The sequence below is a fragment of the Amphiura filiformis genome, chromosome 19, assembly GCF_039555335.1.
Source record: "Amphiura filiformis chromosome 19, Afil_fr2py, whole genome shotgun sequence".
NCBI classification, from domain to species: Eukaryota; Metazoa; Echinodermata; class Ophiuroidea; order Amphilepidida; family Amphiuridae; genus Amphiura; species Amphiura filiformis.
In genome coordinates this window covers 4,880,086-4,896,799 of record NC_092646.1, presented here as the reverse complement: position 1 = coordinate 4,896,799, position 16,714 = coordinate 4,880,086, and the positions used below count along the sequence as shown (strand labels likewise).

General features: G+C 38.1%; 1 protein-coding gene across 1 annotated transcript in view; it reads left to right on the top strand.

Moving 5' to 3' along the window:
- The window catches only part of LOC140140853 (testin-like), a 223,264-nt gene extending 210,112 nt beyond the window's left edge, over positions 1–13,152 (top strand). The window contains 5 exon segments of the mRNA XM_072162599.1: positions 992–1,192; positions 3,047–3,257; positions 4,784–4,953; positions 6,752–6,938; positions 7,761–13,152. Coding sequence (XP_072018700.1) covers positions 992–1,192; positions 3,047–3,257; positions 4,784–4,953; positions 6,752–6,938; positions 7,761–7,912 — 921 coding nt within the window. The 3' untranslated portion in view covers positions 7,913–13,152.
- Positions 13,153–16,714: the final 3,562 nt, after the last annotated feature.

Sequence of the window (16,714 nt, the reverse complement as noted above, 5' to 3'; positions counted from 1 at the left end):
TGGTTACACTGATGAAGCACATTGAATTCATCAGCAGCAGTAAAAAGTGTAAACAGATACAATTTGGGATGCATACTCTAGTCTTTTATCATCTGATACCTGGGACTGATGAAGCACAAGATGTACTGCATGCATCTCTATTCAAGTTGGAAACATAAAAGGATACCACTGCCATAATAATGTTTAGTTGGCATTTGATTCCAGATGCCTCCAATTTTGTGTAAGTTTTTGAGCAAGATGTTGCTGTAGACAAATCCAAGGTGGAACTATTAGAATCCATACAGGCTGACCGTATGTCAGAGGTCAAATTCCTTATTAATGAATATTATCCATTTATTATTTTTTAATTTCAAATTTATCAATTTACCACTAATGCTAATATTTAACAGACATTTGACAAATCTTATCTAGTAATTTTTTAAGTTGGATTCTGGTGCAAGAGTCAAAAGTTAGGCAGGAGGACAGCTAGTCCTCTGGCTTGGACATGTGTATGCCTGCAGCCAATCTGCCAAGTGAATTACATAAGACTCAGCAACTCATCTCATACCCTCTGTCTCATACCTCATTTTAAAGATATATTATGAGATTTAGGGTGCTTTGGCTGCAAGACCCGCAAGCCCGCAAGACGTATAAAGTACACATTATACGTAGCTATACTATGCTTGTCAGCTCGTAGTTGCAAGCCCACATTATACTAATGATCAGCTTGTAACCATGGTAATCAACATTTGTTTTCTGTTTCTGTGCGCATCAATAAAGCCAACTGATGCTTGTACAAAATCAATAGCAGTCACGACAGGAGTCACGCAAAGTGCAGTTCGCATAGGTGCTGTGCTTAGTTGTGTGTATGTCATTCTATATCCATATTGTTACGAGATCTATGAGCTGATCATAGTCTCCTTTACATGACATAATTTATTCTGCACTACCTCAATTGCAATATGAACAAAATTATAACCACTTTCTCTCTTCTTTTTTCTCTTCTTTGCAGTTGATATTTTCCCAAGAATACGTACGCGCCATGGACGGATCTTTCCACTCCGCTCACTTCTGTTGCCACGGTTGCGACAAATCCCTCAGTGGACTCAGTTACATTCTGCGAGAAAACAATCCATTTTGCATCCCTTGTTATAATGAGCGCTTCGCTAACACATGCGTAGAATGCAATCAGAAGATTGAACACGATGCTAAGGTAAGTCAACTCTATATACACTATGGACCACAATGGCCTCATCCCAATGGCATAGTTCAATAACCTCAATTAAACACTCATAGTGCAAATTTGACCTCAAGTTGCAGAGTATGAGTTTTTGTACCCAAATTGTCTAAGGTCATTCAATGAATGTACAAATGTATTGGGGTTAAAGAACTGTGCCCTGATAGATGAACATATTGTGGATCCTAGTGATATCAGGTGTTTGGGGCAAGAAGACCCTATCTGCAATAGCTGCCAGGTGTTATATTTTGAGATTGTGCACAATATAGAATGCAGAAATTGTAAAAATGTCTATAGGGCAGCTATTGCAGATAGGACCTTCTGGCACTAATCCCTGTATTTTAAAATGGTGTATCTTGAAGGATGGCGATGCTTTTGCAAATAGAGGTAGTCATTGTGGCGTCAATGCCGCCATCTTGTGGGTACGGAGTGCCTTGTTGCTAAGATAACCGCGTTGACGCTTGACTGAAGAGTTGCGTCACGCGCTGCGACTTCCGCGTAATCAGGGGTGTAATGTCTAATGCATGACATGCAGAACGGCAGTACCCACAAGATGGCGGATCCCGCGGAAAAGGCTGACGGCCTCTATTGCATAATTTTTCCAAAGCTAATCATACACCAAGTTACGTTGCATATTCACCTCATTTTTTTTCAATCGTAGCGATTTAAGTCCAAAATGAGCAAAAACAGCCTAAATTACATATCCAGGGTCTAAAAAATACTGCACGGTTACTAAGCTATCGCACATATCTAAAGCATTGCTGTTTGCGAGTGTATTTTCATGATGACCGCGGGTTGCATTGTATTTATCTGATGGTCTGCATTAACTGCGCCATAATAAAATAAAGTTGAGCCTGTTGAGTAAGCCAAAAGAGACAGGTAGAATAAACACAGGAATATCCAAAATGAAAAGGAGAGTGCATGGGTGCCATGGGTTGACAAAGTTACTAAACAATCCGCGAAACATGGGTGACTATCAAGCTTTGTGAACATGTAATGGCAAAAATAAAATTTATAGCCGTTATAATTTTTTGGAGGACCTACTATTATACTGACTTTTTAAAAAACAATTTACATTTTCTGTTTTCACATTCACATATTTGTTAGCAGTTGATGGGGAAGAGGTATATTAGAGCTATATTATTTAACAATCCGCAAAACATTGGTGCGAACTTTAAAAAATATATATTTTATGTTTTCACATTCACATGTTTGCTAGCAGTTGATGGGGAAGAAGTACCTGAGCCACGGGGGCAGATAAAAGAAGGATAGAGGATAAGAGGAAAGCAGGAGAAGAGGAATGTGAGCTAAAGGAGGAATGGAGGAAAGGAGAAGAGGCAAGGGACAATGAAGAAGTTAATTAAAATTAGTGAATTAAATGAAACAACTGATCAATCTTTAATAAATTAAGGAGTTAGTAAAATTGTTTGCAATAAAAACTCGGAGGGTGGTGATGCATATTTTGCATTCATTTACGAACGGCAAAAGATGGGTGACCGCTAGTATTGACCGGGAGTATTGATAAGTTGGTCTTACATTTTGGTTGTCCAAATTAAATGTCTGTTTACTGGGAGCATCCCTCCATTGGAGTATTATCACACCAGATAATCCAGGCTGTGATGGGTATTCTACATGTAAGCTGGTTAGGGTACTGTGCCTGTACAGAGATGGATTGTGATGGATTGGATATTCTACAAGTATAAGCTTATTAGGGTATATTGTACCTGTTACAGAGATGCATCCATGAATACTGCATATTTAGTTTATGGTGTGTCTTCTTGTGATACTACCAGGTCATTAACTTCATGTAAATTTTTTCTACCGTTCCAGGACCTTTCATTCAAGAATCAGCACTACCATGAAAGCTGTTTTGAGAAGCGCTACACATGTGCCTTGTGTTCAGAGTCACTAGCCGACAAGGCCTTTGGGAACTGGGACGGGAAACTCTGCTGCTCTAAGTGCTATGAAACAAGATTGGCAAACAAATGTCAAGTCTGCAATGAAATTCTTAAACCTGGTAAGTTGTAACCTCTTAAACCTGGTCAACTGTGACCTCTTTATGGAGGGCGGGTTAGTGTAGTGGTCTTCTCACTCGCTTCTCACCACTGTGGCCCGGGTTCAATTCCATGGCGCCACATGTGAGTTTGGTTGCCGATCCATGCTTTCGTCCTCGCAGGTTTTTCTCCGGTGCTCCGGTTTTCCTCCTGCATCTAAAATCGGACCTCTTCCCATATCCCTGCCCCGTCATGTCCAGATGGCGTCCCTTAAATTTAGTAGCCTCTGAGCACTATTGGGATTAGCCTGGCTTCGGCCGAATGTTATAAATAAAAAAATAAATAAATAACATGATAAGTTGTGACAAGGCTTTTGGGAACTGGGCCGGGGAAACTCTGCTGCTCTATGAAACAAGATTGGCAAACAAATGTCAAGTATGCAATGAAATTCTTAAACCTGATAAGTTGGGACCTCTTAAACCTAGTAAGTTATGACCTCTTAAACCTGATAAGCTGTGACAAGTCTTTGGGAACTTTGGACAGGAAACTCTGCTGCTCTAAGTGCTATGAAACAAGACTGGCAAACAAATGTCAAGTCTGCAATGAAATTCTTAAACCTGGTAAGTTGTGACCTCTAAAATCTAGTAAGTTGTGACCTCCTAAAGCTGATAAGTTGTGACAAGGCCTTTGGGAACTGGGTCAGGGAAACTCTGCTGCTCTAAGTGCTATGAAACAAGATTGGCAAACAAATGTCAAGTCTGCAATGAAATTCTTAAACCTGGTAAGTTGTGACCTCTTAAACCTGATAAGTTAATTGTGGTCTTATCAAACATTGGCAAGATATTGATACATATCCAAAACCTATTGGTATCTTGACATGATGATGAGGAGGAGGTGAAAGGCATGGTCCAATTTTTCATGCTCTGTTTTCAACTTAAATTGAGGCCATTAAAACAATGCTCCAGCAATTTTGATATGAAAAGCAAAAACGTGCATAACAATGGCCCATAGGATAGTCAATTTTACTCCCAGTGTGGTTACCATAATTCACCACATTTTTGTTCACACCATTTAAACAGAACATATCTCAAGCATTAAATTTTACTAGGGTAATGAATGATAAAAATGTGAGCGTTGATGCAGAAAAATCGGGGATGAGGCTGTTGATCAGAGCAAGCACCTTTAAGGCCATGACTTCTATTGGGGTGTATGGATTTCAAATGGAATAGCCCATGGTATCAAACCAGAGATGATATTGTACCCTTCCCAGAATCCTTTGCAACGTGATACATCACCTCATTTCAGCAAATGACACTCCTATTACTTTGTACAGATTCCCTTTGTTTTCATTTTGAGAATAAACATGTGTCGATAGTCAAGAAATAAACAATATTTTGCAAGATCTGGATGTGCTCTGTTCATGCAGGTACGTTTTTGTCACTATCGACCCATGTTGCACTGGATAGCAGAGCAGTACAGGAAATTAATATGGTTGAAATGCATTATAGGAAGTGTAAAATATCTTCTCTGGTATCAAACTAACTGTTGAATTTTTTCTTCTTCTTGATTTAAGGTATGACACGTCTTGGTTATGGCGGCAAGGAATGGCACGAGAAGTGTTTCAAATGCAAAGTTTGTGATAAGCAAATTGGCACTGAAAGCTTTGTACCAAAGGAGGACGCTATTTATTGCACTGGGTGTTATGAAGAAACATTTGGGACAAAATGCACAGGATGTGGAAAGGTACGTTAAGAACTCTACAGACTATGGTCCCAGGTGGGTCACTCCCATTGTGGCCTGTACACCCTCCGCGATAATAAAAATGCGTAAAAAGGGTATTAGAGTGTCAAAAACATGAAAAATTGGGGAAAAGGGTAGCAGAATTGCAATTGCTAATAAAGTGTTGTAAAGCGTTGTGCCTGTGCGTAGCACACTATAAATCACTGCACTTTTTTTTTTTAATATGCAGAAATGAAATATAGGGTATAAAATTTGATGCAAGGGTGTGAAAACAGGTGTGTGTTACCTGTTTAGGGTATCGTTTTAGCTAAGGGTTAAATCCTTGTTTAAGGTGCTTTTCAAAAGTTGATTATCACGGATGGTGTACAGGCCACAATGGGAGTGACCCCCCCCCCCACCCCACCCCAGGACTATGGTCCATATATGCACTATGGTCCATATGCATACAAGTTAGACCACGTCTAATTATTTTAGACTTGGTCTAATCATGATTAGTCTTATGGTGTTTAGTCTTACGGAGAAGGAACTTTTTGGTATTTGCATACCTTATTCTTTATCATTATAGATCCTGTTAAAGCCATGTTGTAACATTTCCATAAAAATAGATTAGCATTTCTTTTCCATGTTAGCTTTTACTGTCAGATATGGCCTCTTTTAATTTTGAGCCGAACAAGTGAGGTTTCAAAGCATAGAAAATTGGAATTAACTACCAGTGCCAATGCGTGTTACTCCTGCGGTTGTAATATGGTAGGATCCTAAGATGTGTGTGTAATACCGTCCCATACGCTGTGTACATACTATGTTATGAACATCACATATGTGTTTGACTAATATTTACATCCTAATAATAAACCATCTTATTCACAATCCCGGATTTCAAGTGACAAAACTATGGCACCTAAAGTCTTGAATTTTGCAGGGTATCTTTGTTTACTAAAGTACATTACAATTGTGTAAAAACCAGAATTAAAAAAGAAAGAGGGCATCCTCCTCAGGAAATGTTACAATATGACTTTAACATTAGATGGCTGCAGTTCAACGTTTGGATTTTGCTAGGAGTAGAGGAGTAAGGATCCCTCCCTAAATTCTAACCTCCATGGTTAGACCAGGTCTAACACTAAACCTGGTCTAACTTTTTTTAGGATTGCACAGTCTGCACACCTATAATTATGAATCCCTTGTTACTTTTGGGGCAAAAATTGGTGTTTCTGAAATGACCTGTGCATTAAGGGCAGATGCAGGTTTTTGAAAGGGGGAAGGTGCTTGTGAAATGTTTTGCAAAATTTGACAGCAAATGCAACTGTATTTGCCATTCTGAGGATGGATATCAATTCAACAATGAGGGTCAACATCGCAAAAGAAAAAGTTTCAAATTGTTTTGTTTTGTTTCTTTCCTTTTTTTGTAGAGGATGGGGAGTGAGCCCTCTGGATCCACCCTTACTGTGCATAAAAGGTTTCAAATCAAAGATTAAGAATTTTTCTTAATTTTAGCACTTTCTATTTGAATGTTTAGCAAAAATGAGCAGATAGTCCATGTCTTTTTGCCAATTGATGTTTATTTCCTTATACCTGTAGCACATTTCATCTACCAGACATTCTATCACTAGCATCCACAACATGCTCATCTATCAGGGCACATTTCTTTAACCCCCAATACATTTGTATATTTATTGGATGACCTTTGAAAATTTGATACACAAACTCATACTCTGCAACTTGAGGTCAAATTTTGCTCTATGATTGTTTAATTGAGGTTATTGAACTATGCCATTAATTGATGTTTATTTGCTTGCACCTGTAGCTGATTTCCTCCGGTGGTCTATCATACAAGAAGGAGCCTTGGCATAAGGAATGTTTCTGCTGTAATGGCTGTGGAGCTTCACTCTTCAACAAGCGCTTCACTGTACGAGAGGACCAGCGTTTCTGTGCAGATTGTTTTGGAGAGAAATTTGCACGAAAATGCTACTCATGCTCAAAACCTATTGTTGGTAAGTGTTATTTGGCTATTCCAGTTAAAATCCACACTACCCCTGTGGAAGATTTTGGAGATATCTTCCACAGGGGGAGTATGTTTTTCAAATGTAACTGGTCAGGGTTAATCATTTTGAGACCCATACTCCCTCTATATTATGGCTTTACCTATATCTTCCACAACAGGCGTGAGTATTTCAAATGGAATTTATCCAATTGTCTATTCTATTCAAAACTCATACTCCCTCTGTGGAAGACTTTAGCTATATCTTCCACAGGGGTAGTGTGGATTTTAAGTGAAATAGCCTATTCCAAGGATCAGATTGGGAGAAATGATCTTCTGTGAGAGACCATACTCTGCAGGCATTTGGAATGCCCTGCCAGCACATGTAGCTTTATATCAGGATTTCCAGAGCTTCAAGCAGCAGGTTAATATCTCATCAGTGTTACCTAATAACTGCTGTTAATGCCTAGATTAATCTTGACATAAAAAAAAAGGAAAAAAAAGATCTTGTCCACCCTTTTCTCGTAGGCTTTTAACTATCTATTCTCCAAAGAGTCTCCTAACTCTCCGCGCAGGTATCGACTGCAGACGACAAGTTTCAAATTGTCTTTAAAAATTCAAAAATTTCAGAATTATACATTTTTTGACCATATTTGGAATCAGCATGAAGCCACATGTCTGCAAAGCTATCTGATTGTCTGTCTGTGATCTTGTATGCTTCACCCTCCTTTCTCTGATTTACTTGTTTTTAATCGTTTTCATCATCAATCAAGGAAAAGTCTTCATCAATAAGTCATTCATCATCTAACCTGTGTTCATATTTTCCCTATTGCAGGACAAGGAGGCACCAAGTTTGTGTGCTTTGAAGAACGCAACTGGCATAACGAGTGTTTCCGATGCAAAAAATGTAATACGTCTCTCGTCAACGAGTGCTTTGTCATGGATGCAGAAGATATCATTTGCCCCACTTGTGCTCAACAAGGGTAGTTACCTTGAGAAGATAATTGGATGGTCCCAAGGCCAGCTTTTTTGTTGGTATAAATCATTGTCATCAATCATAACAACTCTGATTTGGACAACTTCTGCATGAATGGACTCTTAGGATCTGTTCAATCTCATGTCAGAGGGAGAAGTTCACATCAATATAATTGTATGACTTTGACTTTAAACTTCATGTGTAATTGTGTATCAAATCAGCAGAGAGTGAGATTGTCCAATGTTGTATGTAGTATGGTGAATGTCAGCCTTGTAACGAGAATATGGTGAATGTCAGCCTCTGTAATTAGAATGTAAGTATTTATGTGTCATGAAAGCGTATTGGGTTATTCCAGTTAAAATACATATACCCCCTATGGAAGATATGACCTTAATCTCCCACACAGGGGGTGTAGATTTCAAATGGAGTCACCCATTCAAGTAACTCCATTTCAAATTCACACTCCCTCTGTGTGGGAAGATTAAGGTCTTGTCTTCCACAGGGGGTGTATGGAATTCAACTGGAATATTCATGTGACTATGAGAGTGAGAAACTAGAATGAGAGAGAGGGAGTGGTGGAGAAAAAGACAGAGAGGGAGTGAGAGAGAGAGAGAGAGGGAGAAAAGAGAGAAGACAGCTAGGGAGTGAGTGAAAGAGGGAGAAAGAGGGAATGATGGAGAGGGGAGAGAAAGATGGAGAGAGTGAGGGGGCGCTGAAACAATATTTTTAGGAGAACGTATCAATATGTATTTCTATGCAGCTTGTTTGAATGCTATAAATAGAGAATATTCAAACAAACTTGGACTTGGAGTAAAACATGGACTGGCTGATGTCAAACTTGGACATAGAAAGAAAATTCATTTGGATCAACATTTTCCTTGGCATTGTTAATTTGATCAGGGTCAGAGGTCATAGTAAGTTTCATGATCTTGATCTGAAATTAAAAACAACAATGGAAGTCTTTTTTGACAAATTAAACCATCAATAAGTAGATATAATTAAGGTTGAAGATATTTTTTGTGAGTGAGTCGCATAGTATCAACTCAAATGTTCAAGAAGAAGAAAGGACCCATTTTGTAGACAACATAAAATATGTTAATAATCGTGGTTGTTATAATTCATAATGACGGAAGGTTTATTTTTAAAGTTACGATAAAAAACAACAAAAATATTTCTTGACAAATGCAGGAAAGCGGATGTCATTCATATCCCTTGTATGTATAAACTTTGTCTTTGATCAAAAACATTTGTTATGTTGTTTCTAGTTATTATACAGTACAATTTTCAATCAACCTAAGATGTTTTAGCAAAGCTAACTTTTAAAATGAAATGTATAGAATAATTTTTCTTGAAACAAACACTTGAATGCATACATTAAAATACAGCAAGTCTGCAGTACTATTTCTTTGTAAAACTTCCTAGGAAAAACTTGTATGATATTATATATAGTAGAGATCATGAAATTGTATGAAAACAACCCCTGAGCACTACCTGCCGATCTAACATTGCCTCTGATTGGTCAATTACATGATATCTTCATTTTAATCACCAATCAGAATGGAGCTTTGCAAATAATTCACCCTTTTTGCATAGTGAAATTATTCTAACAGTGTTGCTGATTGGTCCAATTGATAATTAAAACTTCTTTTTGACCAATAGGCAGGTAGTTCTCACGGGGTTAATATTATAGACTTTAAAAAAATGCTTTCAGTCCCATAGAGCAGACAAAAATATTCTCTGTATGTAAGCATGCTTGTAGATGTTTATTATTCCAGAGTAGTATACATGGAAACTATTATTTGAAAACTTGGTTTGTGCAAAATAAAAATGTATGAAATACCAACAAAGTCTTGTAAACGTTTATTTACATAATACAAGAAAGGAGTATTTAAGATTGAAGTTGTAAAGTTATAAGCAGTGGGATATAGGGAGTTCTAGGTCTTAGTTATATCAGAGAAGATGTCTTACCCTTCCCAGAATCCTTTGCAACATGACTCATCACCTTCACTAGATCAAATGACACTCCCATTACTTTGTACAGATTCCCTTTATTTTCAAGTTGAGAATAGACTAGCTAAGGTACTTTTTGTCACCATCAACCCATGTTGCACTAGATAGCAAATCAGTACAGAAAATTGAAATGGAAGAAATGCATTATGGGAAGTGTAAGATATCTCCTCTGTAGACATCTATACTGTAAAAGTGGAAATTTTCGTGGTACATTTATTTTTGTGTTTTTCTCCTGCAAGCAGCTGCTGCCGAAATAACACAAGTAGATTCCTTTTGTGTATAGCTCAATGTATGGAAGTGTAGAATCACAAATTTAAAAACAAGTGGAACAATTCAAAATGAGTAAAGCACAAAAAATGAAATCCTCGAAAATTTCAACTTTTACAGTTGTCCTAATTTATTTTCAAAATCAAGGCAAATTATGAGAAGCATTTTATAGAAAGTCAAGAAATTCAAGCAGGAGTGATTTATCATGTGATGAATAATTGACCAGTGGTGGCACCAGCAATGTGTTTTTGGGGGTTTGAGGAGACAAAAATCACAAAATTTGCCTGAAATTTGCATATTTTGCAAAAAAAGGGGATGCAAAGCCCAAAATTAGGGGTAGAGTGTGGTTGTTGGCACTGGCACTTACACTGCCAGTTTGCCTTGTAATTCTTTGCCTCGCTGACTACTGGATGCAGGCATTGATTCAGACGGTACTGTAGTAGTGGAAATTTTTGCGTCACATTTATTTTTGCAAAAATAACAATGTGCGAATGTAGTCTTTTTGTGTGTAGTTCACTGAATGTAAGGAAACTAAGAATCACAAATTTAAAAAATAGAAAACCATTCAAAGTTGGCAAAGCGCAAAAAATCAATTGTGTGAAAAATTCCACTTTTACAGTGTATGTGAACATTTACTGGCACTGGTTTGCAGGCAGTTTAAAGGTACAGTCTGGAATAGTGCTGATACAAGGAGTACCACATTATAACCCACAACATGCTCATCTATCAAGGCACAGTTCTTTAACCCCAATACATTTGCACATTCATTGAATGACCTTTGAAAATTTGGGTACAAAAACTCATACTCTGAAACTTGAGGTCAAATTTTGCACTATGATTGTTTAATTGAGGTTATTGGACTGTGCCATTGGGATGAGGCCATTGTGGTCCATAGTATCCGGGATATCCCTGGGAGTACACACAGTGGGCCACTCTGCCTATATGAAAACAACAATCATTTTCGATGATTGTTTGAAAATCAGTTTTCACACAACTTGTTGCTTAACACATGAAAAAAAATCATAAAAATATTGGAATATAAGGTAGGACAGAGTCATAATATTTTGACCCCAATACATGAATAAACGTAAGAAAGTCACTGATGTAGAGGACAAACTGTTTTGAATATGTATGCACCCATTGTAATAGCTTTTTATACAATACTGCTGGCTCTACTGTACTATTACTGTAAACGTTCGCCTAATGGCACTATGGGCTCTCTTGACATAACTGGAATTTTAGACACAAACTAAAAGTGCCCTCCCATAAAAATCCCACCAGCAAATAAGGGCACATACCCTTAATTCTTGTTGAGATTTTTAGAGGAGGGAGCTCTCTATTTGTACATAAATTTACTCCAAAGCAAAGGAGCCCAAGTGCACCATTATAGAAGAACGTTTATGGTATGTGTTCACACTGGTGACAACTATTGCAATTAAAATTCATACACTCAATGGAAGTCATGACCATAATCTTCCACACAGGGAGTGTGAATTTCAAACGGAGTTACCTGAATGGATCATGGGTGACTCCATTTGAAATCTACACCCCCCTGTAAGGGAGATAGGACATAGGGGGTGTATATGGATTTCAACTTGAATTTACAGGAAAGCTCTACATTTGGTCAGTGTACCCTCTATTCTCACCTGAATGTGACTTGATTTGCAATATCTTGGGTATTTGAAATACACCCAGAATAGCTTGCATTCTTCCTGGCATAATACTCTACCACAGCAGCTAAAGGGAGTATCCCATCATGCATTGCAGTCTATCTGCTTGCTCCATAGCAAATGTATACAAAATATAAACATGAGCCGCTTTGATATTGAGAGCTATGGATAGTTTCACAATACTTTAGAGATCATATTTTTTCAAACAAAAGGCTAAGCTCCCCTGATATAAACGAGTAATTGAACGTTGAAGTGAGGGATTTTGTGTACACTTTTTATGGCATGTCCAGTTCTACTATGGTACTGCAGAGCATGATGGGATACACCTATCAGCTGCTGTGATACTCTACTGTGGGAATGCAAACAGGGTTTCAGACAGGGGTTTCAGAGGGCTATATATTGCATGGTTCAGGACCCAGGCTGATTTCACCGATTTCTAATGCATAACACAGCAGATGTCTTCCCATAATGCATTGTGCCAAACCACCATCAGCATTGATACCATGCTATTCATAGGACAATAATTTGTTGATGGAATATCAAAAAGTCAGTTATGCACATTGCATCTGTTATCTTACAACCTCAGTTAAAGCAATTTTCTGAATTTGTCAATGACTTAATTGTGCATTATGCTCTAATTTCTAGAAACACTAGAATAGTAAGATATCAATGCATGTATAAATTGGTCAATGACTTAATTGTGCATTATGCTCTGATTTCTAGAAACACTGGAATAGTAAGACATCATCAATGCATGTATGATTTGGCACAATGCATGATGGGACGGACGGTAATGGGCTATTCCAGGTGGATGAGATATTTTCACAAAAGCCTGGAATGCACTGCAACAGCCATCGTAATTCCTTGAAAGTCCTGATGGGGACACATAATGTTTATTCCTGTTGAAATCCATACACCCCCTATGGAATGCATGACTTTAATCTCCCACACAAGGGGTGTAGATTACAAATGGAGCCATTTGCACTCATTCTGCATGGTTACCCCATTTGAAATTCACACTCCCTATGTGGGAGATAAAGATATATGTCTTCCATAGAGGGTGTACTCAGTGGATATCAGTTGGAATAACCATTTTGTATCCTCCTAGCTCCGGCATCAGAATTTTTTTTCACTTTGAAGACATGATGACTGTTGCTGTGCATTCCAGGCTTATGTAAAATCATCCCAGGTCAAAATATTATGACGTTTTTGGCTATGCTGTAAGCTAACACATAGGATATTCAAATAACTGAAATACTGAATGAGAATTTACAAATAAATCTATAGATCTCTCCAGAACAGTGTATTCTTTGAATAGTTGTACTTCTTTACTGTCTATTTCTTAGCCCTCTCCATGCGAGTTTCGACTGCAGACGATAAGTTCCAAATTTTCTTTAAAAATTCAAAATTTCAGAATTGTATGTTTGCTTGACCATATTTGGATTCAGCATGAAAAATGCATTAAAATGAGTACAAACAAGTCTACTTATTATCATACCACTAAGGGAAACATCAAAGAACACAGCTAACCTGATATATTTTCGTATCTAGTCAGTGAGTGCGTATTTTACGCTTTATATCTAGTCAGCCCGATACGCTGCAGTATGCGGCGAGGTACGCGATAAAGGCGCCAGAAAATGCAATACGTGGAACAGTCATCTATTTTTTGTAATGTTTTTCCTATTTAGCAGCAATTAAAATGTTTAAAAACGTAATTATTTCAATATTTAGAATGACTTAGTGATATGATAAATTCGTTATTAGGTTCAGCGTCGGTATAGGACGGAATTATCGTGCGCTTAGTGTCATACTGGGTTCAGCCTTCGCTTCACCCAGTATGAAACTTCGCACACGATAATTTCTCGTACTATACCGACGCTTCACCTAATAACTAATATTATTTGGTCAGTGGTTCCTGAGATACCTTGTTGATCCCTTGTTGGTACTCGGGCTATCTCAACTAAAGTCACCATGATGAGTGGAAAGATAAAAAAAGTCATCATGATGAAGAAGGAGGTGGCCTATATGCTTCACCTTAGCGGGTGTAAAGACAATGCGAGATACAATTAATAATATGTGAGGATTGTTAATAAATGATGCAAGCCTGAGAAATTATGATTAAATGATGTGTTTAGGGCTCGAGCAAACTGACAGTTTTGAGAGAGAAAAAATCTTGAGAGGTCAAACCCCGCTGAGTCCTGATTTTTTTCTCTTTCAAAATGTTCTTATGTCATTTAATCATAATTACTCGGGTTTGCATCATTTACAGCATTGATAGCATGCTATTCATAAACTCATGTTCATAAACCCCCTTCAAAATCAGCACCCCCAAAATGAAATCCTGCGTACGGGCCTGAAAGCTCCTGCATTAGCTGCATCAACATCTCAGTAAGTATGCATTATTTTGTACAATTTCACTCCCAATAAGTGATACATGTTTATTAACCTATAAATGTTCAATGAACAATGAGCATTCTATTTTACAAAATACATCAATGTTCAATGCACGATTTAGCAATATTTCATTAATTAGACGTTAACGATGTCAGACGTTAATGACTGTGCATCATTTGTTTTGCGGGTATTGTAAAAAATTTGCTTTTGGAACCGAGAAATATCCTGATGAGCAGAGGATATTCCAAGGTCCAAGCAAAATGTTTCTATTTTTCACAAAACCCTAAAAAATAACTGATGTAAAGTCATTAAACTCATTCATAACAATCACTTTCAATTTATTTGATTCCATCTATACAATATATTTTAAAATGTATTTAACAATGTATTTAAAAAAACTACAATTTTAACTTTACCTTTAATTTTCTTAATTTGATGGACATCTACAAATATGGTAGTTGTGTGCATGCAAATTGTGTGTTTGTTTTGTTTCGGCAAAAAAAATACTGTCTTGAATAAAAAAATCCAGAAAATGTGAAATCTGGGTCATTTAGGCCCATTGAACAGTAAATTTCAAGGATTTAAAATAAATCCTAATGTCTGTATGCACAAAATAAGTTAGACCAGGTCTAACTTTAGATCTGAACTACATTGTAACTATGGCAGTTAAGACTTAGGGAGGGATCCCTTTAATCCTTTCTTTTCCTCCTTAAGGGATGGGGTATGAACGTTTGGACAGTATTTATTGTTGGACATTAGAGCACATCAGACATAATAATAATAATAAATAATAAAGGAGGGATTTATAAGCGCCCATTGCAAGCAAGCAAGCCACTGAGCGCTGTACAGGCAACATAATAAAAAGCAAATTTAAACAATAAAATACATACATTACAGATATCACATAATTCCAGTAATTTCTAAAAAGCAAACAAATTATATAATGTATATACAAAAACAACAAAAGCAATATTATAATCAACACAAATATGGCAAAAATATAGCACAAAGTCATAACAATGCACCAGCATGGTGCAATCAACCATAGTAATCATTGAAAAGGAATGTTTTCAGACGACACTTAAACTGGTCAGTTGTAGCAGCATTTCTGATCTCTAATGGCAGAGAGTTCCAGAGTGTTGGCCCACAAACAGCGAATGCCCTATGGCCATAATATTGTGTCCGTGGACGCTGCGATGGGAGCCTGAGAGAGTTCTGTGAGGAAGACCGGAGGGTGCGGATGGGCATATAGCGGCATATCAGCTCCTCTAGATAGACAGGCGCATGGTCATTGAGCGTTTTGAATACAAGAAGAAGAACCTTATATTTGATTCGTGTGACACTGGTAGCCAATGGAGGCGCCAAGGATTGGAGTGATGTGTTCTCTCATGCGTTTAGTGCATGTGACGAGACGAGCCAAGGCATTTTGGAGTTTCTGGAGTTTCTGCAGATCAATGTCAGGCAGGCCTGTAAGGAGCGAATTACAGGAGTCCAAGCGGGAGGTGATGAAAGCGTGGACTAAACGCTCAGTGGAATTGTTATCGAGGTATTTCCTGATTTTTCCAAGCTTATGAATAAATGCCCAGCCACTACGACAAATGTTGCTTACATGAGTCTTAAGTCTGAGATGGCTATCAAAGGTGACTCCTAGATTGCGAGCCTCCGGGCTTGAACTGATGTACGCATCACCAATCTTAACCGGTGGAAGTGGTTCGGAGTCAATAAAACGCGAACGAAAATGCAATATCTCCGGCTTGTCGTCATTAAGCTGGAGTCTGTTTTTCACTGCCCATGCTTTGATGTCACTAATGCATGCTTCCAGACGATGGATAACAGAGTCTCTCTCATGCCGGTCACAACATGCATAAACTTGAGTGTCGTCCGCGTACTCGATGTGCTGCAACTTGTGGCGAGAGATGATATCACTGATTGGTGCAGTATAGAGAGTAAATAGCGGAGCACCACACACCCATCCCTGAGGTACACCGCAGATAATCTTATGGTGCTCGGATTCGCAGTTGTCAATGTTAACAGTTTGTGAGCGATCCTTGAGGTAAGAGGAGAACCACTTTACAGCAGTGCCAGATATGCCATAGCGAAGTTGAAGTCTCTGAAGAAGAACTTGGTGGTCGATAGTATCGAAGGCAGCGCTCAAGTCCAAAAGGACGAGCACTGCCTCCCGATGGCCGTCAACTGATTGAAGCACGTCATTCTGAACCTTCAAAAGCGCAGTCTCGGTGGAATGGCTGGGACGATATGCCGATTGTGTGCATGTGTACAGTTTGTGGGTGGTCAAATAATCCTGTAACTGAGCCATGACACATCTTTCCAAAAGTTTGGAAAGAAAGCAGAGTAGCGAGACCGGCCGGTAGTTCTTGTAAGTGTCTTTATCCAGCGACTTTTTCTTGATTAGAGGTGTCACTTTAGCAACTTTGAAACACTGTGGTAAGTCTCCAGAGGTGAGGGACAGAT